General features: G+C 34.7%; 2 protein-coding genes across 2 annotated transcripts; both read right to left on the reverse strand.

Moving 5' to 3' along the window:
- Nucleotides 1–4,364: 4,364 nt before the first annotated feature.
- LOC117922481 (cytochrome P450 71B34-like) lies at nucleotides 4,365–6,307 on the reverse strand. Its single transcript, XM_034840614.1, has 2 exons — nucleotides 5,387–6,307; nucleotides 4,365–4,976 (listed from the first exon to the last, which is right to left on the reverse strand). Exons 1-2 carry the CDS (start codon nucleotides 6,290–6,292, stop codon nucleotides 4,365–4,367), a joined length of 1,518 nt encoding a protein of 505 aa, XP_034696505.1. The 5' UTR covers nucleotides 6,293–6,307.
- Nucleotides 6,308–13,568: 7,261 nt separating this feature from the next.
- On the reverse strand, nucleotides 13,569–26,775 carry LOC117919931 (cytochrome P450 71B34-like). The gene is made up of 2 exons (XM_034837244.1): nucleotides 25,852–26,775; nucleotides 13,569–14,291 (listed from the first exon to the last, which is right to left on the reverse strand). The coding sequence occupies exons 1-2, from the start codon at nucleotides 26,755–26,757 to the stop codon at nucleotides 13,680–13,682; spliced, it is 1,518 nt and encodes a 505-aa protein (XP_034693135.1). The 5' UTR covers nucleotides 26,758–26,775; the 3' UTR covers nucleotides 13,569–13,679.
- Nucleotides 26,776–27,048: the final 273 nt, after the last annotated feature.

Consider the following 27,048-nt stretch of genomic DNA (forward strand, 5'->3'; position numbering starts at 1 on the left):
CCTTATCGATCTCTATTATTTTCCTGCTATTCGCTTTCCTCAGTTTGTTGTTGGGTATCATTTAGCTATTTTCGTGTGCATGTCATGTGGCTACTTTTGTGGATCCCTAAGCATTCATTGGACTTGCTAGGACTGTATATTCCTTTGTTGTTTATGAGTTTGTGCTGAAAGAAATAATAAGAATCTGGTCTAGCTTTGTTGTGTGATGTCTGAAGGTCACTCTCCTGTCATTTGGTCTTAAATCCATTCTCTGCCACTAGCTAATAAGTCCATTAACAATTTGTGAGACCAGGTTTTGCTTAATACATTATCATTTCACTTATTCCTGCTCTGTTTTATTACTCTTCTTCTTTATACTTCTCTGCTTTTGGTGCCTATCTGTGGTGTGTTTTGGTTGGTGCATTTCTATCTGAGAGAAATATTTCCGGGAAATGCAAGCTGTGATTACAGATGCTTAGCCTCCATGAAATACCCGAAGAGCATTAATATCACAGAGCCTTTAAGGTATGGTCTGCAGAGGGTTTCGAAAGATGCATCGTGGCTGTTTCACTTGTCTTGTGCCATTCGTTCACCATCTACTGTATCATCACTCTCATGTGCTGATCATCCCTGGATACACATGGAGGAGCTAAAAGTGGTGTGGGACCTACCGCCTATACACTTTCCAGGGCTTTGCCATCCGTAGGGATTTGCACTGCCCAAAGCATTCCTATAGAGATTTAGTTTCTGATTGTTGAAGGACCATATGGCTGTCATTTTGAGCAAAGGAAGAGGGAAAGAAGCAGGCTGATCTGCTTTGCATGTCGTCTCCTTACCCATCTATTTGTTCTCGTCACCTTTTCTCTCTCTTCATCCTATCATACACCCATTTTTTTTTACGCCCACCATGCCCATCCTCTACCACGCCCTCCTTCCCCTCATTCGTTCTTCATCAAACCTTCTCACTCACACAAAGCCCCATGAGTTGCATGCTTTCCTTCACCCCTTCATGCACCCACTAAAACCATCACTCATGTTATCAAACACCTCATACACGGCCACTATATTCCACTATTCGTCTAACTAATCCCATCTCGTACTCTCATATCCACCAACATGCCCATCAACATTCAAATCATCCCACATTTCCAAACCCACAGCTTGCATCCCACACCCACTTCTCTCTCTAACTCCCCATGAAAATCCCGGCTCAGAAATATTGGAATCTGAAGAAGAGCCTTATGTGGAACCAGTGCGGCCTCCTCTTCGCCTTGTGTACGAGTTGTTTTGGAGATGTTTGGCTTGTTCGACGGTGCTAACTCACGAGAGCGGGAATGCTTGAAGACCACACTACCTCGTGTATACGGGAAGTTCATGTCGCACTGGCTCTCCATCAGAAGGGCTATTAATAATATGTTTTATTACTTCACGCATGAGACAAGGCGGCATCGTGGTATTGGAGGTGGAATGAGGCTCCGCGTGGTGACTTGTGCATTGCCGAGTGTACATGGGCTGCGGGCTGTTGCTTCAATGGAGAAATGGGACTTTGTTAGTGGCCATCCACTAAGGGCATAAGAAAGTTTAAATAAATGAAAAGTCAACAGTGGCATGGTAGCATGGTGGCAGGGTATTTCTCATAAGTGGCTGGGCACAAGTTTTCTTTTTGTAATAAATTAATGGTTAGTGGCATGGCCCAGTTGTAGTTCCATGGTGGATTTTATTTTTTTATTTTTATTTTTTTCATATGCCAAAGTTTGGTATCAAATGTCTGATTTTCGTAAATTCTTTTTAAACGATTCTCAAAATTCCGATTTCACGAACAATCCCATTTCTATTCCAATTTTCAAATAATCGTTAAAAATTCCGTTCTCAAATAATTTTCTGAAATTCCAATGTTCATCATTAATTTATTTAATCATTATTATTATTCTATTTATTTATTCTAAAATTCCATTTTAAACAATTCATTAAAATTTCCGACTTCCGATTTTAATTTCTAATTTCAAAATTTCCAATATTCACATTAATCTATTTAATTATTATTATCTTATTTATTTATTCTAAAATTCAATTTTAAGCAATTCTTTAAAATTTCCGACTTTCAAATTTAATTTCAAATTCCAATATTTCCATTAATCTATTTAATTATTTTATTCTATTTATTTATTCTAAAATTCCATTTTAAACAATTCATTAAAATTTCCGACTTCCGAATTAAATTTTTTTTTCTGAAAATTCCAATATTCACATTAATTTATTTAATTATTATTCTTATTTTATTTATTCATTCCAAAATTCCATTTTAAAACAATTTATTGAAATTTCCGACTTTTCGATTTTAATTTCTAATCCTAATATTTCCATTAATCTATTTAATTATTTTATTCTATTTATCTATTCTAAAATTCCATTTTAAACGATTCATTAAAATTTCTGATTACCGAATTAAATTCCAAAAATTCCAATATTTCCATTAATCTATTTAATTATTTTATTCTATTTATCTATTCTAAAATTCCATTTTAAACAATTCATTAAAATTTATGATTACCGAATTAAATTCCAAAAATTCCAATATTTCCATTAATCTATTTAATTATTTTATTTTATTTATTTATTCTAAAAATTCCATTTTAAACAATTCATTAAAACTTTCGATTTCCGAATTAAATTTCTATTTCTGAAAATTCCAATATTTCCATTAATCTATTTAATTATTATTATTATTTTAGTTATTTTGAAATTCCATTTTAAACAATTCTTCAAAATTCCAATTTCTGAACTTAATTTTCGATTTCCAAAATTCTAATTTCTTTTAAATTTAATTTCCGAAATTCCGATTATTAAATTTAATTCATAATACTCCAATTTTCAAACAAATTTCAAAAATCCGGTCTTCACTCAAACAATTTTAATTCCATTCCGGTTTTCAAATAATGTTTTGTTCCTCTTGACTTTGTATAAGCATGAATGTCATTTTCATAATTTCAGAATAATGGAATTTGTGAGATTAATTCGTGTAAGATCAATCGGGCTTTGGTGGGGGCCCCACATAAGTGAATTTATAATTGATTGATTTAATTGCCATGAATGATAGATTTTATTATGCCCTATAATATATCTCGTGATTGTTATTATGCACTAACCTCCTTTCTTGATAGCGCATGGTGGCTCGTTGCCCAGGTACGCATCCACATCCGCTCAGGTCATTTTCTGTATGCATGTTTAGATTCTCGCATGTGCATAATCACTCTGAGTATTCATTGATTCCCTCATCAATTGCCATGATTGCTTCATTTTATTAGTAGAGACCCGACTTTAGGGACTTAGAAGGGTGCTACGGTCCTTACCGTACCTTCCAGATAAGTAACCTGACCCCCGAACCCGATCCGGTTTTTCGTAGACCACCTTTTCCAAATAAGGAGTCACACTTAGGGTTTTTATTTCTTATTTTGTTTACCCTTTAAAAATAAAACAAAAATAAGTGGCGACTCCAAGTCATTTTTAATCAATAAAAATCATTTTTCAAATAAAAATCGAGATCGCTTTCGAGTGGGAAACGCATTGAGCCGAAATGCGGGGTCCACAAATATATTTTTATATTAAATTGTATTTTTTTTATAATATATAGATAATTAATTTTATTATAATGTATATTAAATTTTATTTTTTTTATTTTTTAAATCCTCTCTTGAAAAGACGATCTCCAATTGTTTAATTTTTTTTTTTTTATGGAAATTGTGCTTAATTTTTTTTTATTATCTCTTCAAAAGACAATTTCTCATTTTTAGTAATTTGGAAAGAGATTTAAAAAAAAAAAAAAAATCATTAATCGTCTTTTGAAGATATAATTTTAAAAAAAATATAACTCCTTCATACGACAAAATCTATCATAGATTTAGAATTATTTTTTTCACTATGATAATTTAAGAATTATTTTTTAAATTTACCGTAATTTTATCAAAAATCCCTCTAAATGCCATTCTAAGTTGACCGGTCGGTTTAAGTCATGGCTCCTATTTTCTTAAGTCGTGGCTCCTATTTTCTTGCCTTCTGCCATTCTAAGTTGACCGGTCGGTTTAAGTCATAGTTCCTATTTTCTTGCCTTCTGCCGTTCTAAGTTGACCGGTCAGTTTAAGTCGTGACTCCTATTTTCTTGCCTCTCCTATTGCAGCATTGCACCACGTGACATCTCCTTTTCTTTCTACCGGGTCCTTTTCCTATCTGCAACGATTTTCATCAATTTCAATTTGGCCACAGATAGTGCAAACATTTTAATATTTTTATTCTTTTTATATGGGAGAGAAAAGGGGAGAAATAAATTAAATAAGTATGTAAAAATAAATAAATTTAAACTTCTTTTTATTTTCTACTTTCTTTTCTTGTTAACGGTGATGGAGAATTGGCACAAGGTTAAGAGCAAACTTCTTACGGACAGTAAGACCTGCTGCTTCTTCCATGCTAATATCTGTCTCCTTCATCCCATTCGGCAAGTTCCAATTGAAACGATATAAAAGATTAGCAAGTGCGAGCTCCACTGTTGCAATCGCCATATACATACCCGGGCAGATTCTTCTTCCCGCTCCGAAAGGCAGTAGCTCAAAATGTTGTCCTCTAAAATCTACAGAGTTGTCCATAAACCTCTCGGGCAGAAACTCCTCTGGGTTCTTCCAGAGGTTGGGGTCTCGCCCAATTGCCCAAACGTTTACGTGGACTTGGGTTTTCGGGTAAATGTGGTACCCGTTTATCTCAAAATGTGACATGGTTTCTCTTGGAAGTAGAAGTGGGACGGGAGGATGCAGTCTCAAAGTTTCTTTGACCACCATCTTGAGGTAGTGAAGCTGATCAACTTCACTCTCCGTGACTTTTCCTTTATTTCCAATGGAGCTTCTAACTTCAGCCTGGGCTTTTTTCATTATTCTTGGGTTCCTAGCAAGCTCGGTCATTGCCCAAGCTACGGTGATTGCACCAGTGTCCACTCCAGCCAAGAATAAATCCTGAGGCACATGTTAAAAGTAAGCAAAAGAACGCTTTAGTTCCAAGTATACCAAGCTAAGCATTATGCCATTCTAGGCTCAAAGAACCCAAGACGCAAAGTCAAATTAAATGATAATCGATTGGCCCTTTTGTAGATAGCTCCAAGGCACTCTACGTAATTTTGCACCTTCCTCCCCACCCCCCGTCCCTCTCTCTCTCTCTTCCAATGCCTTCATAATCAAACCTAGAAAAAATATTGGTTCATAATTTACTGGTCAAACCAGTAGTTAAACCATGTAACGGGTAACATTATAAATATATTATTACATATTATTAAAATTAAAAATAATATTTAAAAATTATATATATAATATTTAAATGTGAATATATTAAAAATGAGACGGGAAAAAGGAGTAGGTTGGTGACTTACCATAAGGATTGCTTTCGCGTTATCTTTAGTGAACTGTAGGGCACTGGATTCAGATTGTTCCCTCTCTATTCTCAGCAGCACATCGAAGATGTCTTCATGCTCCTCTTTCACCCTTCCTGGGTTGAGATGGTCTTCGATCACCTGTTGGTAGAAGCCGTCCATTTCATGGAAACTCCTCTCAAGCCGACCATGAAGACCAGTGAGTCTATCCACAATCCGACCCACGTACGGAAAGAAATCGGCTGCAGTGAACCCGCCCAACAAAGCCATGGCTTCATGAACCACTTCTTGAAATCTTCCGTCACCAAACTCACTCGCTTGAAAACTCTTTCCGAATGCAATCCTACAAATTATATTTGCAGTGAGAGACATTAGCCTCTCGGTAAGATCAATAGGACTTCCAGAAGAAGACGATTGCACAATTGAATCAATCAGCAAAGCGACCTCCTCTTCTCTGATGAACTGAAACGACTGCACCCTTTTTGTGCTAAACACCTCGAGAACACAGATCTTGAGTACCTCCCTCCAGTAGTCGCCGTATGGCGCAAAAGATATGTCTCGGTGATTGTATGAGAATTTTCCAAGTCCAACTAAGGGAGGTCGACTGCAACAATCAATATCATGAGTTTTCAAGAATTCCCTTGCAGCTTCCGCAGAGGAGACTACGACGGTAGGGACACCGAGCTGAAGGAGCATGATGGAGCCATATTTCTTAGATAGTTGCCAGAAAGAGTAGTGAGGCAACGCACCAAGTTGGTGCAAAGTACCTATAATGGGAAGCTTACTAGGGCCAGGAGGCAGCGGCTTCTTTTGCCCCTTCAACTCTATTTTCCGTTTTATGAGAAACATTAGAGGGAGAAGTAGCAGAAGCAGATGAAGCCAGATTGATGGGGAATAGAGCGCCATTGGAGCTTGCTCGCTCTATGAATCTTGGGTGGGATGTACTAAGGATACACATATATCATCGGCTTCAACCCCAGTTCCAACTTCTACCACTATTTTGTCCTAGCAGGCCTTCCAATTATCTTTTCCCCTTTTTTATTCTATAGCATTACATGTCACGTTTCGCAACGACAAGCACAGATTTGTCTTTTCTTTCTTTCTTTCTTTACTACAAATTTTGTGAAGTGATACAAAGCAAGAAAAAATATATATTTTCTTTATAAAAGAATTTTTTTTTTTTTTTCTTACTACAAATGTCCCCATTCCAAGTCGTAACATGCGTATACATTCTCATGTATACGAGAGCATATACATACATTTCCATGTGCATGGAGCGGATCTTGAAGCTAACTTTCATTTTTTATTTTTTTTAAAACAAATATTTTAATAAGAAATTTCCAATTTTAAAATATCTTTCCCATTTTTTTTCAAACCCTATTTTGTTTTTTTCCTTTTTTTCTCACTTGATATACCTTGTATTAACCCAAAGTTTCATTGGAACATTCTCTCAAATATATAGATAATTTTTGTCCATCTCGAAATCCATTGAATCCAAAGTAAATTATAAATTATTTTTATATATTTAATAACATAATATAATTTCTTTTTATTAATTTATAAAACTTAAATATTTTAATCATGAATATTATTAAATATTTGAGAATTTTTAATTTTTTAAATAAAAAATATTGAAATGTGATATAATTTTTATTTCAAACATTAAAAATAATATATGTTATATATATATATATATATATATATATATATATATCATTCAATATATTTCAGGATATCAATATGATATCATTAGATATACATATTTTATCTTATCTATTCAATTTTGTCAACCAAATATAACCTAAATTAATGAGAAGTAATTTATTGAAAATCTATAACAAGCACAACTTAACATCCATTAAGATCTAGAGGACTTCTTGGGTGAAACTTATAAATCCAGAGTTGAGATGTCAATTCCGATGGTTAGAGCATTGTTCAATTTTATATGACCAAATGATAAAGAAATTAAGGCAAAAAATGCAAGTGAGAAAACAAGGTTTAGAACTAATGATCATATTTCAAGTGTGATTAGGCAAGACGATTTCCAAAGTGGCAATCACAAAGACAAATCAAGCCAAGGAGAAATCATGAAGAAGAAGACCACCTCAAAGAGAAGAGTTTTTCAATATCAAAGCTTCATAAAATCTCTTTGTAAGATTGTCGGTGCACTAGGACTTTCATGCATTTCATTCTTTATTTATGCACCAAAATCATACAAGAGTAATATTGTTTTAAATATCTTAAGAATTGGATGATTTCATGTTTTCAACTAAAACCTTGTATTAAATTATTTTCAAACTTGTGTTAAAAGGTTTTAAGTTGAAAAAGGTTGGGTGTTGAGCCAAAAAAATGGCTCAACCGGTTCAACCGGTCGACCGATTGTGCTCATCCGATCGAGAACCGGTTGAGGGAGGCCAAAAAGTTTCTCTCTCTGCCAGTGGCCTTCTCTTCCCAATCAAGGTTGAACCTCAACCGGTTGAAGTTCAGTCGAGGTCCAGTTGAGGTCCGGTTAAGGCCCAACGGTCACTTGCCAAGTATTAAATGATAATGGCTAGTCAACCGGTCGACCCCTAACTCGACCGGTTGAACCCCCAACAGCTAGTTTGGCTTTTTTCTTCTATAAAAAGGCTCCAATCTTCATTGTTTCATGAGTTTAGCCTTCCCAAATCTTTCTTAATTATATTTGAGCCTTGGAAGAGTATTTTTTAGTGCACCATTGTTTCAAAACTTGCATATCTTTAGTGCACCATTCAATCCTAATTTTTCTTGTATCATTTGAGCTTAAAGTTCTTGTGCTAGGATTTTTGAGATATCATTCATTTGTAAATCTTTAAAAGGAAGTTTCTCAAGTGTGAGGCATCACTTGAGGGGTTGTTCAAGAGTGAGATATCTCTTGAGAAATGTAAAGGGTGCTTGGAACCAAAAGTTCAAGAGGGTGAATTGGAATCATAATCCAATTGTATTGCTTGAAGGCTTGGTTTAGAAGCCTTGGATTAGTGGAACCTCAAGCTCGGGATTGAAGTTAGAGGAGAGTGGATGTAGGCCGGGTTGCGCCGAACCACTATAAACTCTTGTGTTTGCATTCTCTCTTCCCTACTCTTTAATTTATATGCAATTGTCTATATATTGATTATTATATACTTGCATATAATTGTCTCTTGCATTCACTTGTTTAAATTTGATAAAAGAGACCATCACCCTATTCACCCCCCCTCTAGGGTGATTACCATAGGTTGGATTAGCCTAATATTTCTAACATAAACTATAATTTTTATAATCATAATTAATGACTATGGTTTAACCTTAAACTTAAAACCAAGGTCAATGATTATAGTTTTAGCATAAATTTTTTTTAAAAAATAATAAAATATATGTTAATGAAGGACCAGTTTGATGAATATTTTTAAAAGTAATCTAAATTTGGAATTTCTTTTTCTTGAAAAAAATTAATTTTGTGGCAAATTCTGAATTTTAAAGAGTAAAATATTTTAAATTAGTTTAAAAAATTATTTTTAAAAACTTGTAACAGATCCAAAACTGCCTTGACACCGACGTTATACAAATGTAGGCATTAAGCCCACAAATTAATAAAATTTGACATTTTTATTTTTAGGGTTATGTTTGGTTCCCGAAAAATACTAAGGAAAGAAAAAAAATGTAAAGGAAAATGATTTTTTCATATTTGGTTGTCCTATAAAAAATATCAAAGAAAATCAAATATAATTTAAACTAATTAAAAACTTATGTATTTTTAAATTATTTAATTTTTATATTGATGAGTTAAAATAAATAAAATGAGTTTGAAGTAACAACAAAAATAATTTATCAACTTTTAATCTTTTTTTTTTTTTTCCTCTACTTTTTCTTTCCTTCTACTTTTCTTTTATATTTTTTTTCTTTGCATTTTCCTTCAAATTTTTATGGAAACCAAACATAGCCCCGAGTGGGAGCAAAACCCGTAACATAAAAGACATTTTCTCATGTGGGTCAGGCTTGGGCCTAGATACGAGCCGAAGTAGCATCTTGTAAAATCCATGAGGTAAAACATACGATTAAAAATCATTCAAAACGGGCCAAGGGCCCCATAACAGAGCCCATTAGATACGTGGCACAACATCTATGCGCTGTGTAAACCTATGGATGACAGGGTCACAGAGTTGCCCCTTGTGGAGCATCCAACCCTGGGTGCCGTATATTCCGTTTTGAAAATATTAAAAAAGTTGACTCAACCACGGTTTGCCTGCATTTAACCATAGTCCTCAACGTGTCCGATATCTTTGAAAGAACTAGGGTTAGGGTTAAGGTTAGGGTTTGATCCGATTGCGACCAATGGAGATGGAATGTGTGACTGAGTTTCCTCATACTCACATGGATCGGCGTCCTCGAAAGAGGCCTAGGTTTGCTTGGGATGCACCTCAACTTCACCCTAAGGTAAAACTCGAAACCTCTTTGGCTGCTTTTGGTTGCCCAGAATTGGAGTTCCCATATTTGGATTCGGATTTTGTGCAACCAAACGCAGCTTTGTATTATGATTGTCCTTTTTTAAAATTAGAAATGTTCCAAATACATTTTTAAATTAGAAAACAATTTATCCAGTATATATATACACATTCATAGAATCTTTTTGAAATTTAAAAAATACTTAATATCAACTTAATAACTTAAGAATTAATATAATGTAATGATTAAATTTAGATTATTAAGTATATTTAGTATTATAATTTAAAATTAAAATTAATTTTGACAAGAAAACTTAATGACTTAATATAACTTAATAATTTAAACATAAAATTACTTTAAATCATTATTAAATATTATGTTTTATGAAATTCTAATTGACTTATTTTTCTTGGCATATAAGTGTAAACATAATTTTCTTGATTTCAAAAGAAAACCCCACATAGCCTTCATGCTAGTAGTGGGAGCAAAGACAACATAAGAATTTTTGGACGGTTTGACGATATTATGTTATATTTGTTTTTAAAAATTATGTTTAAGTTAAGAATGAAAAGTAAACTTTTAATGTTTTCTAAAAGCAAAAATGTTTTACAATTAATTTTGAAGTGCATTATATATATATATATATATATATATATATAAAAGGGAAAAAAACAGGTTTGAATAAATTGTTCTTAAAAACAAATTTTGATTTTGATTTTAAAATGTTGTAAATCAATTTATATGATTTAAACTATATTTAATTTAAGTCTTATTAAAAATAAATTTTAATTTTCTATTATAAATAAATTTAAAAATATATAGTTTTTAGTAAAATATGAATATGAATATTATAGTGAAATCATAAATTGTTTATATATATATATATATAAAATGATATTATCGCTATAACAAATATGATGTTTTAAAAATATATAGCTTTTAGTAAAAGATGAATACTAATATCATAATGAAATCATAAATTGTATTTTTTTTTCATAAAAAATGATATTATATATTTTTGTAGTTAATTATAAAGATATGGATATTAATATCTTTATATAATACAATTATTTTTTTAAAGCTTAATTTCTTTTAATTTGAAAAAAAATCATAACATAGATAAATTTACCAACATATTTTGAAGAATTAATTTTTAAATTTTCAAATTATTTTTTAAAATTAGAATATTTATTATTAAGTCTCACTTGATTTGGTTTCACTTAATTCAAAAGTGAGTTGCCGAGTAAGAAAATTTAAAATAAACAATAAAATTATGATGTATTATATATCATATTTGGTCTATTATTTTTTATAGTGATTAAATATATTTTTAAGTTTCAAATCATTTTTAAGAATTATTAAATGTCATAATAAATTTAATATATTAAGTCTTGTTTGATCTGAAATTTATTTGTCAGTAATAAAATTTATAAAAATATAATTATGTGTAAAGAAACAATAATAAATTATTATAGACCAATTCTTGTAAATGGATTTTTATTATAAAGTGTATTATATTTTTAGTTGTAAATCATTTTTCTCGATTCATAAACTTGTTAATAAATCCAATGCATTCAAATCTACTTGTTTAATAAAAAAATTTATGAAAGTATAGTTTAAAAGTGCAAAATAGAGTCATTTTTTATCCATAATTTATAGTATTAATTGGTTGATTATTTGAGTTTTAAATTATTTTTAAAAATTATTAAATTCTTTAATAAATCTAACGCATTGAATTTTATTTGATTTTGAGTTTATTTACCTAATGAAAAAATTCACAACATATACTTATATATAAGGAAGAAACTAACAAAGTCATTTACAATGAATTTTAATCTATCAATACTTGAATTAATTTTAAGTTTCATAACTTTCTAATAGTAACTAGATTAGTTCTTGAGTTCCAAATTATCTTCAAGTTTCAAATTATTAGTTCTAGCTTAGTTTTTGAGTTTCAAATTATTTTTAAATAAAATTATTTCTAAAATGATTAAATTGTATGCATCAAATATCATTTTATTTGAGGTCTCATTGTCTAATAATTTTTTTTTAAAGAAGTTGAAAGAAATTGGAAAAAATAATTATAATTAAAAAATATATCATATTTGAAGATTTTATATATATATATATATATAGCGATTGGTGAAGAGAAAATAAAATGAGAAAAAGATATGGTGTTATTTTTTTAATTATTTTTTTCAGTTCTCCAAATTTTTCCTTTTATTTTTTTTTAAAAAAACCATTAAAATAATTTTTATTTATTTTCTACAAACAATTCTTCATTCCACTTTAATTTTTAAAAATCATTTTCAAATAACAACCAACGAAAATGTTATTAATTTAAGAAAGCAAGTTCTTACCTTTAAAAATAAAAATTTATTTTTAAATCATAACGAAAACACATTAAATTATAAGAGTGATAAACAACAATATTGATAAGAATCGCAATTCTTTATTATTATTATTTTTTTTTCTTTTTTGGCATCAATTTCACAAAGGCATCTCGTCCTGATTTCCCTATGTTAACTAAGAAACAAAAAATCACTTCACCTATGAGTAAAGTCCTCCTCAAGTGATGACCTTCAGAACCAACCTTTCCCACTTGATGTTGAAAAGAAATCTTCAACTTTTGATAAGTTGTGACACAATTAAGCTATAATGGTTGTAGAAGATTGTCTTGACATAGAATTTGGCATTATGTACAAAAGGATCTAAATGAATGACAAAGAAAGATTGAACATAATTGAAAAAAAGAAGAAGAATGCCCGTAAAAAACTATTAAGTACCAAAGGGAAATGGGGTCCTTCTCATTGATCGTATCACTCTCCGCATCTACCAAACTGCAAAAATCTCTCTTTGTATATAGAAAGTGATGGAGTAAAGCCGAGTTATTCATGAAGAATTTTAACTTCTTCACTAACATCTTGATAAAAATAGTAATTATATTTGTATCATGGTTAATATTTATTTTAATATCTCGCTTTATCATAAATTGCAAAGGTTTACTTTTTTTTTTTTTTTACACCCTTATTATTTTATTTTTAAATAAAAAAAAGACATGAGAAACTACACCTTTGTAATTAGAAATGAAAATGAAAATTAAAAATTATTTTTATATATTTTTTCAAACTAATTTTATTTATTTATTTCACCTTTATAAAGATAAAAAATATATAAAAATTTTAAGTAATTTTATCAATATTAGTTTTTTTGTATTTTTTTTAGAGTAAATCAAATATGAAAGGTAAATGATTTTTTTTCTTTAACACTATCTTAAACTAAGCGTTGCTATGCATGGTAAGTTATTAAAATGATGATAATGCCTTATAAGAAGAAAGGCAACAAAATTTTTCCCTTTTTCTTTTTCTAATTTTCCTCGATTTTTATTCTCATTTCTTTGGCGCAAGCTGTTTACAATCCAAACGAAATTGAACCTTCCATGGAAAAGGAAAAAAAATAAACAAAATAAGAAGCACAATCAAATTTCAAATTATTTTTTTCCATGAAATAAATTTCCTTTTTTTTTTTTTTTTAACATTTTTCATGGAAGAAACGATAAAAATGTTGGGAAAAAATATTCAAAAGTAATTTATTTTTAATTTCAAAAACCTAATTTATTTTACCTTTTCTTCCTTTTTTTTTTTTCCCTCGGATTTTTCTTTAAAACATTTACGAAAACAAAGCATAATCAACCAAACATAGCCTACACGTTTCCTATGTCATTTTCCCAGGAAAAAGGACAGGTGTTTAATCTCCATACTCCACTTATTTTCATTAATTTATCAGCAACTTAAAGTTTTCGTGGGACAAATACAAAGAATATCAAGAACGATTCCTCTTATCACCGGTATTGTTAACAGTGATGGAGAATTGGCACAAGGTTCAGAGCGAACTTCTTACGGACAGTAAGACCTGCTGCTTCTTCCATGTTAATATCTGCCTCCCTCATCCCATTCGGCAAGTTCCAATTGAAACGATATAAAAGATTAGCAAGTGCAAGCTCCACTGTTGCAATCGTCATATACATACCCGGGCAAATTCTTCTACCCGCTCCGAAAGGCAGTAGCTCAAAATGTTGTCCTCTAAAATCTACAGAGTTGTCCATAAACCTCTCGGGCAAAAACTCCTCTGGGCTCTTCCAGAGGTTGGGGTCTCGCCCAATAGCCCAAACGTTTACTTGGACTTGGGTTTTCGGGTAAATGTGGTATCCGTTTATCTCAAAATGGGACATGGTTTCTCTTGGAAGTAGAAGTGGGACGGGAGGATGTAGTCTCAAAGTTTCTTTGACCACCATCTTGAGGTAGTGAAGCTGATCGACATCACCCTCCGTGACTTTTCCTTTATTTCCAATGGAGTTTCTAACTTCAACCTGGGCTTTTTTCATTATTCTTGGGTTCCTAGCAAGCTCGGTCATTGCCCAAGTTACGGTGATTGCACCAGTGTCCACTCCAGCCAAGAATAAATCCTGAGGCACATGTTCAAAGTAGGCAAAAGAACACTTTAGTTCCAATATTAAGTGTGAGTGTTTTAGCTAAGTTGGCAATTCTGGACAAAATTCCTAAGTGTCCCCTAACTCGGCTTTCCTATTCCTATTCGGATTACTTGACTTTGAAGACTAAGATTTTGCTAAGAGGCCGAGGTATGTAGCTGAGTGTGTGGTGATTGGATGTGAATCAACCCGGTTTTTAATCTTTAAATGTGTTAGAAAGTTGGGAAAAATTGTTTTTGGTGCAAGACTTTCATTCCTCTGTTTCTGGATCTATCCAGGTGTAGGGGTGGATCTATCCAACTAATGTTTTTTGATCAAATCCAGCCATTAGATTAAGGGTTTCTTTTTACACTCTAAAAACCAATCTTCTCTCATTTTCTGGTGAGAGAGACTGCTGAAAACGTGGGGAGAGCAGCCACACTCCAAGTGTTCTTCATTTTCTCATTTTTGCTTTCCTAATTTGGGTTTTTTTTTATTGCAAAGAAAATCCACTTCTCTTAATGTTTTCCAAATTAGTTTTCAATGGATTTTCTTGAGCAATAAATGGGTTGATTCATTCTTTCATTTACATCTAAATCTCTCATTCTATTTGGGTTGTGCAAAAACCCATTTTCTTCTTGTGTGGATTCAAGAAGAGGCCGAGATTGAGCTTGGTGCGGACTCCAAGTGTGCTCCAAAAGGAGAAGCTGAAAATGAAGGAACTAGTCAAGTATTCCGGGAAGGAGTGGTTGGCTTGAGCTAGGTAAAACCTTGTACTCAGTTTTTATTCTTCATAGTGGAGTTTTCAATCGGTGATAGGCCCGTGGTTTTTGATCTCTTCGGAGGTTTTCCACGTTAAAAATCTGGTGTCATTGTCTCTTTCTCTCACTCTATATTTTGGTTTATTTTTGAGGAGTGTTGAAGCATTTGCATGTGTTTTGCATTTATAAATTGTTGGGAGAGTGTTGATGCATACATTATTGCTTGTGGATGTTTTGCTTTGTTGAAAAGTTATTAGAAGAAAAAATTCTTGACATAAAGATAGTCTAAGGTTAGGTAATCTTTGTTGGGAGTTTTTTAAATTGGTCTACAACACCTATTCACCCCCTCTAGGTGTAGTTCATTATTGAGATTCACATTTTCAATTGGTATCAGAGCGGGTTTTTAAAGAAAAATCATTTTCAGTCCTTGAATCTCAATCATGGAACCTCATCAAGAGGGAGCTTCCATTGGGAGACCACCATTTTTAACCGGCGAAAATTATTCTCATTGGAAAGTGAGAATGCAATATTTTCTCAAAATGCAAAGTGAAAAAGTTTGGAATGCCGTTGAATTTGGTTGGTCTCCACCTAAGGTGTTGGATAGAGAAGGAAGACCAACTAATGTTATCAAGCCTAAGTTGGAATGGGATAGAGGTGATAATGAAGCTAGTGAGAACAATGCTAGAGCCATGTATTCTATCTTTAATGCCATTAGCACGGATGAATTCCGTAGGATAGCCACATGTACTTCGGCTAAGGAGGCTTGGGATATCCTCCAAGTGACTCATGAAGGCACTAATGCTGTGAAAGTGTCCAAACTTCAAATGTAACCTCTAGGTTTGAGACAATTAGGATGGAGGATCATGAGAACTTTGGAGAGTTCTATGCAAAACTGATGGACATTGTGAATTCTAGTTTTAATCTAGGTGAGCCCATCCCTAATTCCAAAGTGGTTAGAAAAATTCTAAGATCTCTCCGAGAGATTTAGAGCAAAAGTCACTGCCATTGAAGAGTCCAAGGATGTGGATTCCTTGAAAGTGGATGAACTTGTGGGTTCACTCCAAACCTTTGAAATGACTCTTGGATCACCTAGGAAATCAAAGGGCATTGCCTTGAATGCCATTAAAGAGGAGTCCTTAGGTTCCGAAGGTGAGGTAATGAGAAAATGTCGGATGGAGAGGTTGCTAGATTTGCTAGAAAATTCAAAAAATACATGAAGTTCAGGAAATATAAGAAGTCCAAGGAAGATGGTAAAAAATGGAATAATTCAATGGGAAAATCAAATGTAAAAGACAAAAAGAAAGACAGAGTGTCAAAAAGGATCTTGAGGTTGAATGCTTCAAGTGTGGAGGAAAGGGACACTATGCCACAGAATGTCCCTCAAAGAAAAAAGGAAAGAAAGCCATGCAAGTCACTTGGAGTGACTCAGAATCATGTCAATCTAATGAAAAAGAATCCAATGCTAGTGAGGAATGCACTAATTTCACAGCCTTTATGGCAAGTGTCATTGATGAACCACTAAAAAAGGAGGTACTTAGTGAGTCTTGTGAGTCAAGTGACTCAAATGGTGATGAGATGAGTTTTGACTCTGCATATGAGACTTTGTACAAGGAATGCTTAAGTCTCAAACAGAACAAGTTGAGTGGAAGACTTCTAAAAGGAGTTTAATCAATGAGATTAAAACTCTAAAGGGAGAGAAAAAATCTTTGCTAGATAAGATTGCCTTTCTTGAGGGCGAACACTTTGACATGAAGAAAATGTGTGATGAATTGAAGAGTGAAAATCAAGTGTTTAAGAATGAGTTGAGTCTTAGGAAAGAAGAGTCACATCCTAGCTCTAAAAGACTTAGTGATTTGATCAATTTAGGGAGGAAATCATTTGATAAAAGAGGCTTAGGTTTTGTTGATGAAGCTACCACTCCTAGTAGTGGTAAAACAATTTTTGTCAAGTCTTGTGAAGAAGTGGTCCCTAAGAAAATTCCTCCAAACTGAAACTTCATTGCACTCATTGCACTAAAATGGGACACACCATTGATAGATGTTATGCTAGGATGTTTGAGAGTTTCCAAAGAAAGTTGACCAACCTAATGAATGAATCATTCACTTTGAGAAATAGGTTGTTACAAGGAGGCAAGAGAGTGTTCAAGAGAGATTCAAATGTCCCTCATTATAGTGGCTTCCAAGGAAGCACTTCAAATGGAATGACCAAAGTCACAAATGTAAAACAAATATGGGTGAAAAAGAGTGAGCTTAATTGCCTTGTTGTTCACACTGCACTTAGAGCTAGTGAGTTACACTCATGGTATTTTGATAGTGGTTGTTCACGTCATATGACAGGTAATAGATCATTCTTCACTAATTTCACTGAATTTGATGGAGGAAATGTGACTTTTGGTGATGGCAATGTTGCTAGTGTGAAAGGGAAAGGCACAATTTGTGCTCCCGGGATCCTAACCTTGAAGAGGTTTTGTATGTGGAAGGATTGAAAGCTAACTTGATTAGCATTAGTCAAATATGTGACAAGAAGTTCAATGTTCAATTTTCACAAAATTTATGTAAAGTGTTTGATTTGAATGGAAATTGTGTGATGATTGGTTTGAGAACTTCTGATAATTGCTATGCTGTTTGTCAAAATTCTTCTACCTCTTTTGCTTCTTCTCTTGTGTGTGGTAGTTCAAAAATTGAATCAATCGATTTGTGGCACCGTAGGTTGGGTCATTTAAACTACCGTGACTTGATGAAGGTTGCAAATAATGAAGTCATCAAAGGGATTCCTAAGCTTGGAAAACCCTCTAATCCTATTTGTGGTCCTTGTCAAAAGGGAAAACAAACAAGGAGTACACATAAGAGAGTTGATGAAATTTTGACCTCTAAACCTTTAGAACTCTTACATATGGACCTCATGGGACCAATGAGAACTGAGAGTTTAGGGGGCAAGAAATACATTTTGGTGATGGTTGATGACTATTCTAGGTATGCATGGGTTGCATTCCTAAGAGATAAGAGTGAGGCATTCATAAATTTCAAGGACATTGGTTTGAAAATTCAAAATGAAAAAGGGCATCCCATTGAAAGAATTAGGAGTGATAGGGGGAGAGAATTTGACAATTCAATTTTCTTGAATTTTGTCATTCTCTAGGAATCAAACATGAGTTTTCCGCTCCTAGAACACCTCAACAAAATGGGGTAGTTGAGAGAAAAAATCGTGTCCTTCAAGAAATGGCCCGAACAATGCTAAATCAGCATGAACTCCCTACACATTTTTGGGCTGAAGCCATCAACACCGCTTGCTATACTTCCAATAGAACTCACATGCGTCCTCATACTAGGAAGACTTGTTATGAGCTGTGGAAAGGTAAAAAACCCAGTGTGAAATACTTTAGGGTGTTTGGAAGTAGATGCTATGTCTTGAAAGATCATGAAAATCTTGGAAAGTTTGAATCCAAGAGTGAAGAAGGGATATTCTTAGGATATTCCTCCAAAAGTCGGGCATATAGAGTATACATTTTGAGTTCAAAATGTATGGTGGAATCAATCAATGTGATTGTGGATGATATAGGATCAAGGTCAAGAGAGTGTGATGATGATAGAATTGATGTGTCAAAAGATATTGAAGTGATTGAAGAAAAATCTGAAGATGAAAAGTTAAGTGAAGATGAAGAAAAGAAAGATGAGCAAGGAAAGAAAGGAGATAGGGGGAGAATTGAGCCATCAAAGAAAAATAAGTCAAGGGTACCTAAGAACCATCCTTTGAGCAATGTGATTGGGAACTATGAGGATAGCATGGTAACAAGGAGACAATCCAAGCTAAATGAGGTAAGTTATGTTTGCTATACCTCCCAAATTGAACCAAAAAATGTTGAAGAAGCCTTGAATGATGAAGCTTGGGTAGATGCTCTTCATGAAGAGCTAAATCAATTTTCTAGAAATGATGTTTGGTTCTTAGTGCCTAGACCAAAAGATGTGAATGTCATTGGAACAAAATGGATTTTCAAAAATAAGATGGATGAAAATGGTGTGATTGTGAGAAATAAAGCTAGGTTAGTTGCTCAAGGGTTCAAGCAAATTGAGGGAATTGATTTTGATGAAACCTTTGCTCCAGTTGCAAGACTTGAATCCATTCGAATACTCTTAGCTGTAGCTTGTGTATGGAAATTTAAATTGTTTCAAATGGATGTCAAGAGTGCCTTTCTAAATGGGATCCTTAATGAAGAAGTGTATGTGGAGCAACCCAAAGGGTTTCAAGACCCTAAGTATCCAAATCATGTCTATAGACTTAGAAAAGCTCTCTATGGTTTAAAGCAAGCTCCTAGAGCTTGGCATGAAAGACTCACATCCTATCTTCTTAAGAAAGGATTCATGAGAGGGGGAGCTGATCGAACATTGTTCATTAGAAGAAATGATGAAGTGTTCTTGGTAGCACAAATCTATGTGGATGACATTGTGTTTGGCTCTACCTCCAGTGAGTGCGCTTTAGATTTTGCCAAAGAGATGAAAAGTGAGTTTGAGATGAGCATGGTAGGAGAATTGACCTATTTTCTTGGTTTCCAAGTGAAACAACTCAAGGATGGGATTTTCCTATCCCAATCCAAGTATGCAAGGGAACTTGTCAAAAAGTTTGGGCTTGAGTCAACTAAACATTTTAGGACACCAATGCCAACCAACCTAAAGCTAAGTAAGGATGAATCCGGGAAAGGGGTAGAGGAAACATTGTATAGAAGCATGATTGGTAGCCTCTTGTACCTCACTGCTAGTAGACCGGACATAGCTTTTAGTGTTGGAGTGTGTGCTAGGTATCAGGCATGTCCTAAGGAATCTCATCTCATAGCTCTTAAGCGTATCATTAGGTACATTGCTGGTACTTTAGAGCTGGGTCTTTGGTATCCATTTGACACTCATTCTGATGTAGCTTGCTACACTGATGCCGATTGGGCTGGAAATGTGGATGATAGGAAAAGCACTTCAGGTGGTTGTTTCTATATTGGAAATTGTTTGGTTGCTTGGATGAGTAAGAAGCAAAACTCTGTTTCGCTTTCCACAGCTGAAGCGGAATACATTGCTGCCGGTAGTTGTTGTTCCCAGCTTTTGTGGATCAAGCAAATGTTGAGAGACTATGGGATTGATCAAGGAACCATGGTAGTGTTTTGTGACAATACTAGTGCAATCAACATCTCCAAGAACCCTGTTCTGCACTCTAGAACAAAACACATTGACATTAGACATCACTTCATTCGTGACTTAGTTGAAGACAAAGTTGTGTCATTGGAATATGTTCCAACTGAGGGTCAAATTGCTGATATTCTTACTAAACCTTTGGATGTGTCTAGGTTTGAATCACTTAGAAAGTCCATAGGTTTATGCACAATCAATTGACTTTCTCTAGGACCTGTCTAGGACACCTTCTTGCATATCCTTGAGTCCTAGTTGTCTTCCTATGTTCCTAACTTTAATCAAGTTGATGTCCTGTTGTTTTGATTCAATCCTTTCTTCATTTTTCATAAATTTCAACATTTGTTGAGTTCATGAGAGTGACATGCTTACACTTTTGTTTAAGAGTTAAATTGACTCTTAATGATCTTGAAAGCTTCAAGATGTTTTTATCTCATGGCTTGATTGGTAAACATGATATTGAATCCTTGCTATTTTGATTTGATTAGATAAACCTCAAAAGGTTAGCTTCATTTCTTTTAAGTGAGTAACAGCTCATGGTTGAACCTTGTGATTACATAAATTGTGAGTAATGTTCTTTATAGTCTAAATGCAAACTTATGTTTATCTAATGAGCATTAAAAAGTGAGTAAAGTCATTCAGAATATCCTTGAGTGTTTAAGATTATTCTTCCTTGATTGTTTGCCCTCTCTTTGAAATTAAAAAAAAAAAAAAAAAAAAGGAAGAAAAGAAAAATATTAAGTTTCCCAGAATGGTTATGGCTCCTTGGCAATGTTTCAAGAGTTAAAAAGCCTCCATTGCAAGAGTGGGACATCCCGTATGTTGTTATGTTGTAAAGGCCACCTTAGTGATCCTCAAATTAAAAAAAAAAAAAATGATCCTAAGAGTGAAGCTCATGTTTGTGAAATCATTTCAATGCTCAATGTGAAAAACAAATGTTGTATGAATTTTTTTTGGGATGTGAATAAGCCGTGTTAAACAGAAATCCGGCCAAGAGAGGTGCAAATTGACTTCTTGGAATATTATCTTGAATTTCTCTAGGAAGGAAGTGTGTCTTGAAAATGATTTTTTGCTTTATGGGTGGATATAGGTTTATAAGTGGAAAGAAATTAACATACTCACTATTTTATGGCGTCATGAGTAAGTCTTCTTTGAGCTTAAACATACTTGTTAGAATGTTGATAATCATTTGTTTTTTACCTATTCATTTAATAAATTTGGAAGGTTCTTCAATCTTTATGTTTATTAATTGTGTCTAAAGTTAAGCTCTTGGTAGCATTCTTGTTCAATATGAATCAATTCTAACTCATTGATTGAAAGATAAGTATGTCATCCTATTGAATCTTAGCTATGGTGAATCAAATTTTCAATGTTTGGAAAGCTTGTTGGTTTTCTTGTGTTTTTGTTGTAAATTTTTTGCCTAAGTCATTTTTCAGTAGGGTGTCGATCGATCTGCTGATTGTGTGGATCGATCCACTGTGTGCACAGTCATGTGACCGAGAGCCCTTGAACGATGTGTGGATCGATCCACCAAGATCGATACCACTTGACTCCAACACTTAGAAATTTTTTGTGAAAAATTTCCTGCAGTTGCACAATTTTGTTCCTTCACCGAGAGCTCTTGAACGAAGAGTGGATCGATCCACCAAGATCGATACCACTTATGCATTTGTGTCAAATTCCATTTTTGCCCTCATCTGGTTCAACTCCTTGGGTTTAATGAATCAGGGGTATTTTCGTCATTTTTTTTATAATAAAAAAAAAAAAAAAAAAAAAACTCAAAATCTCTAAACATTTTTTATTTGTTTTGTGTGAAATTTTCCAATTGTGTCCCCAAATGGTTATACTCATGTGTTAAATGGATGAGGGGCATTTTGGTAATTAAAAGTTAAAAAAAAAATGAAATGTCAAAACCCCAAATCTGGTTATCGTCTTATTTCTTTCCAAGCCCTAGGGTTTTTCGTTCCAGAGGAGAACCCTTCGTCTCTGCTATTCGCCGTCGTTTGGTTCGATCCGGCCGTTGTCACCGGAAATCTTCCCCGTGACAGCTCTCCTTCTTATTTCTGTCTGCTGTCGGCGTTTCGGTGTGCTGTTAGCTCGTCTCGTCTCATTTTGTTCTTCTCTGTTTGTCGCCTGTTTGTCGCTGGACTGCATTTCCATTTCCGTTAGTCGGCATTCGTTCCAGCTTTTCTTGTGGTATCACTGATCTGATATCTTCCCGTCAAAGGATTGCTGATCTGGTAGCCCTGGTCGTCACAGCTTTGGTCGTCACAGCTTTTCTCGTGTATACAGGTTGGTTTTTCTTCCATTGGTGTTGTTGGGTAGTTTTTGTGTGAGATTATCTCACAATAGGCTATTTGAGTGGATTATTTGGGAAATATGCCTCCAAAAGGTCGTAAGAGTAAAGCCCCTGTTAAAGGGTCATCCTCTAGAACCTCAAAAGGTGCTCGAGATGAAAATTTACCCATCATTCCTTCTATCCAGCCTCCCAGTATCCCCAAGGCTCCTGCAAAAACTTCCATTGATGGGATTCCCTTCAATGCTTTCCCGGCAAAATTGTGTAGAGACCAGTACACTAAGGTTTATCGTCAGAGGTCTCTTGTTCTTGAGAGACAACTTCATTTAGAATCTTTTCTCGACACACCAATTCCGGACCTGTTTGTAGAACTAGGATGGCTTCCTTTAGCAAACTTCACTGGGTCTGCTTGTGCTCCTATTGTCCGAATGTTTTATTCAAACATTATTGAGCATGACTTGGATCAGTCCTACCTCCAGTCAAGTCTTTTTGGAATTGTTGTTAAAGTCACCCCTAAGATAATTGCTGAAGTCTTAGGCATCCCGTTGGTTCAGGCACCCTCTGTGAGTGATTTGGAAATCACCTCTGACCTGTTGGATAGAGTGTCTATTGACTTATGGGGAGAGGTCCGAGGTCAGCTAGGCTCAGGGTGCACACTGGTAGTCTATCTCGTCCTGCTTGGGTGTTAGCTACTTTTCTATCATTCTCAGTTTATCCCTCCTCTCATCGGGCAAACATTTGTAAGAATGGTTGCATTCTCTTGTCTCGTATCCTTCATCGGGAACCATCAATCTAGCATCTTGCATTTTAGATGAGATGATTTTTCGAGGTGATCCTACAGTGTCTAAGAAGGAGGTTCTTCCCTTTGGCATTTTAATCACACAAATCTGCCAAAGGGCTGGAGTTGTATTTCCTGTAAATTCTCCTTTTCTTGTGCCAATGGGTCCCATTGATACCTCTTCTTGGAATCGACGTCAAGCACAGATTAAAGGTGCTCTTGGTTTTAAGAAGAAGGTGTGCCATAGTAGAGCCAAGAGAAAATTTGGTGAAAGTGATGCTGATTCAGATGTAGATTCCAATGTCCTAGCTCAACTTTGTGCTAGGTTTGATGCTTTGGATGAAAAGATTTCTGCTCAATCCACCTTATTGTCTGAGCAGATTTCTCAACTCCAATCTTATATGGAGAGAGGTTTCTCTCTAATTGATGGACAAATGCTTTGTAACATGGATCAGCTGCATGCTCTTGAAGATCTTGTCCATAAGCATCTCTCTTAGCCAAGTAGCAGCTAGTTATTATTTTTTGGACAGCTCTTAGTCTTGTGTACTTTGCTTATCATGTTCATTTTGGTATACTTATGTACATGGCTTATTTTGGACAACTCTTTGTCTCATTCTGGGACAAAAAGGGGGAGACATTTTACACTTGACATGTAGTTGATCATGACATTGTGTTTTGTGCTTTGGATATTTGATATGTTGATCATGATCATATTGTTTTGTATTTGTGGATATTGGACATGGTTATTTTGATTTTGACTCATGAATGCATATTGACTATCTTTAGGCAAATGATCTATGTGGATGTATGTGGATATCTATGTGTTAATTTATTCAAATCTTGTGGAAGTGCCTTGGAATATGTACAGGTGCTACTAATGCTTTTCTTGAGATTTATTTGCAGGTATTGTAGTACCTAGGTTGTGGTTATGAGTGAGTGAGGGGCCTTGTATGAGAGTTGGGTGGGGCTTACTTACTTGTACTCATTCGTGTTGTAAAGGGTTTTGTCCCAGAATTGCCAAAGGGGGAGATTGTGAGTGTTTTAGCTAAGTTGGCAATTCCGGACAAAATTCCTAAGTGTCCCCTAACTCGGCTTTCCTATTCCTATTCGGATTACTTGACTTTGAAGACTAAGATTTGCTAAGAGGCCGAGGTATGTAGCTGAGTGTGTGGTGATTGGATGTGAATCAACCCGGTTTTTAATCTTTAAATGTGTTAGAAAGTTGGGAAAAATTGTTTTTGGTGCAAGACTTTCATTCCTCTGTTTCTGGATCTATCCAGGTGTAGGGGTGGATCTATCCAACTAATGTTTTTTTGATCAAATCCCAGCCATTAGATTAAGGGTTTCTTTTTACACTCTAAAAACCAATCTTCTCTCATTTTCTGGTGAGAGAGACTGCTGAAAACGTGGGGAGAGCAGCCACACTCCAAGTGTTCTTCATTTTCTCATTTTTGCTTTCCTAATTTGGGTTTTTTTATTGCAAAGAAAATCCACTTCTCTTAATGTTTTCCAAATTAGTTTTCAATGGATTTTCTTGAGTAATAAATGGGTTGATTCATTCTTCATTTACATCTAAATCTCTCATTCTATTTGGGTTGTGCAAAAACCCATTTTCTTCTTGTGTGGATTCAAGAAGAGGCCGAGATTGAGCTTGGTGCGGACTCCAAGTGTGCTCCAAAAGGAGAAGCTGAAAATGAAGGAACTAGTCAAGTATTCCGGGAAGGAGTGGTTGGCTTGAGCTAGGTAAAACCTTGTACTCAGTTTTTATTCTTCATAGTGGAGTTTTCAATCGGTGATAGGCCCGTGGTTTTTTATCTCTTCGGAGGTTTTCCACGTTAAAAATCTGGTGTCCATTGTCTCTTTCTCTCACTCTATATTTTGGTTTATTTTTTAGGAGTGTTGAAGCATTTGCATGTGTTTTGCATTTATAAATTGTTGGGAGAGTGTTGATGCATACATTATTGCTTGTGGATGTTTTGCTTTGTTAAAAAGTTATTAGAAGAAAAAATTCTTGACATAAAGATAGTCTAAGGTTAGGTAATCTTTGTTGGGAGTTTTTTAAATTGGTCTACAACACCTATTCACCTCCCTCTAGGTGTAGTTCATTATTGAGATTCACATTTTCATTAAGTATACCAAGCTAAGCATTATGCCATTCTTGGTTCAAAGAAACGAAGACGCAAAGTCAAATTAAATGATAATCGATTGGCCCTTTTGTAGATAGCTCCAAGGCACTCTACGTAACTGCTCCTGCCTCCCGTCTCTCTCTTCCACATTTCCATTTACATCATTAATAGAACTTATCAAGTATTTTATGACACGAGATCCGACCATAACTACATTAAAACTTAACGATGTAAAGTGTGTTGAGTTATCTAAGTGTGAGCTTAGGAAATGTGATATTAAGCTTCCCAAATGGGAACCTGATCTATCATTCATCCTTTAAATAGCTAAGAGTTTAAACAACAACAATACATATTCAAGATACTTAACAAACTCAAAAAAGAAACGAAAAAAAAATGAGACGGATCAAAGGAGTAGGTTGGTGGCTTACCATGAGGATTGCTTTTGCACTATCTTTAGTAAACTGTACAGCACCGGATTCAGACCGTTCCCTCTCTATTTTCAGCAGCACGTCGATAATGTCTTCATGCTCCTCTTTCACCCTTCCTGGGTTGAGATGGTCCTCAATCACCCGTTGGTAGAAACCGTCCATTTCATGGAAACTCCTCTCAAGCCTTCCATGAAGACCAGTGAGTCTATCCACAATTCGACCCACGTACGGAAAGAAATCGGCTGCAGTGAACCCGCCCAACAAAGCCATGGCTTCACGAACCACTTCTTGAATTCTTCCGTCACCAAACTCACTCACTTGAAAACTCTGTCCGAATGCAATCCTGCAAATTATATTTGCAGTGAGAGACATTAACCTCTCGGTAAGATCAATAGGACTTCCAGAAGAAGATGATTGCGCAATTGAATCAATCAGCAAAGCGACCTCCTCTTCTCTGATGAACTGAAACGACTGCACCCTTTTTGTGCTAAACACCTCAAGAACACAGATCTTGCGTACCTCCCTCCAGTAATCGCCGTATGGCGCAAAAGCTATGTCTCGGTGATTGTATGAGAATTTTCCAAGTCCAACTAAGGGAGGTCGACTGCAACAATCAATATCATGAGTTTTCAAGAATTCCCTTGCAGCTTCCGCAGAGGAGACTACGACGGTAGGGACACCGAGCTGAAGGAGCATGATGGGGCCATATTTCTTAGATAGTTGCCACCAAGAGTAGTGAGGCAACGTACCAAGTTGGTGCAAATTACCTATAATGGGAAGCTTAGTAGGGCCAGGCGGCAGCCGCTTCTTTTGCCCCTTCAACTCTATTCTCCGTTTTATGAGATACATAAGAGGGAGAAGCAGCAGAAGCAGATGAAGCCACATCGATGGGGAATAGAGTGCCATAGGAACTTGCTAGCTCTATTAATCTTAGGTGGGTTGTAGATACACTACAAAAAGATACTTTTATAGTTGCGGTCCTATCCTGCAGCTAAAATTAACAAAAAATTGTGACCATATAAAATTTAGATAGGGATAAAATAGAGCAAAGCTTAGTCATAGACCATAGAGGGTGCAGACAAATCCTATGGCTGTAGCCACTTATAAAACTGCCAGTAGAAGAAGCTAAAAATTATTAATAGGCTATACAGGGTTGCAGTTTTCTCTTGGCTGCTACCATAAGGCTCATATGGATGC

This window comes from Vitis riparia, chromosome 1, assembly GCF_004353265.1.
Source record: "Vitis riparia cultivar Riparia Gloire de Montpellier isolate 1030 chromosome 1, EGFV_Vit.rip_1.0, whole genome shotgun sequence".
Taxonomy (NCBI): Eukaryota; Viridiplantae; Streptophyta; class Magnoliopsida; order Vitales; family Vitaceae; genus Vitis; species Vitis riparia.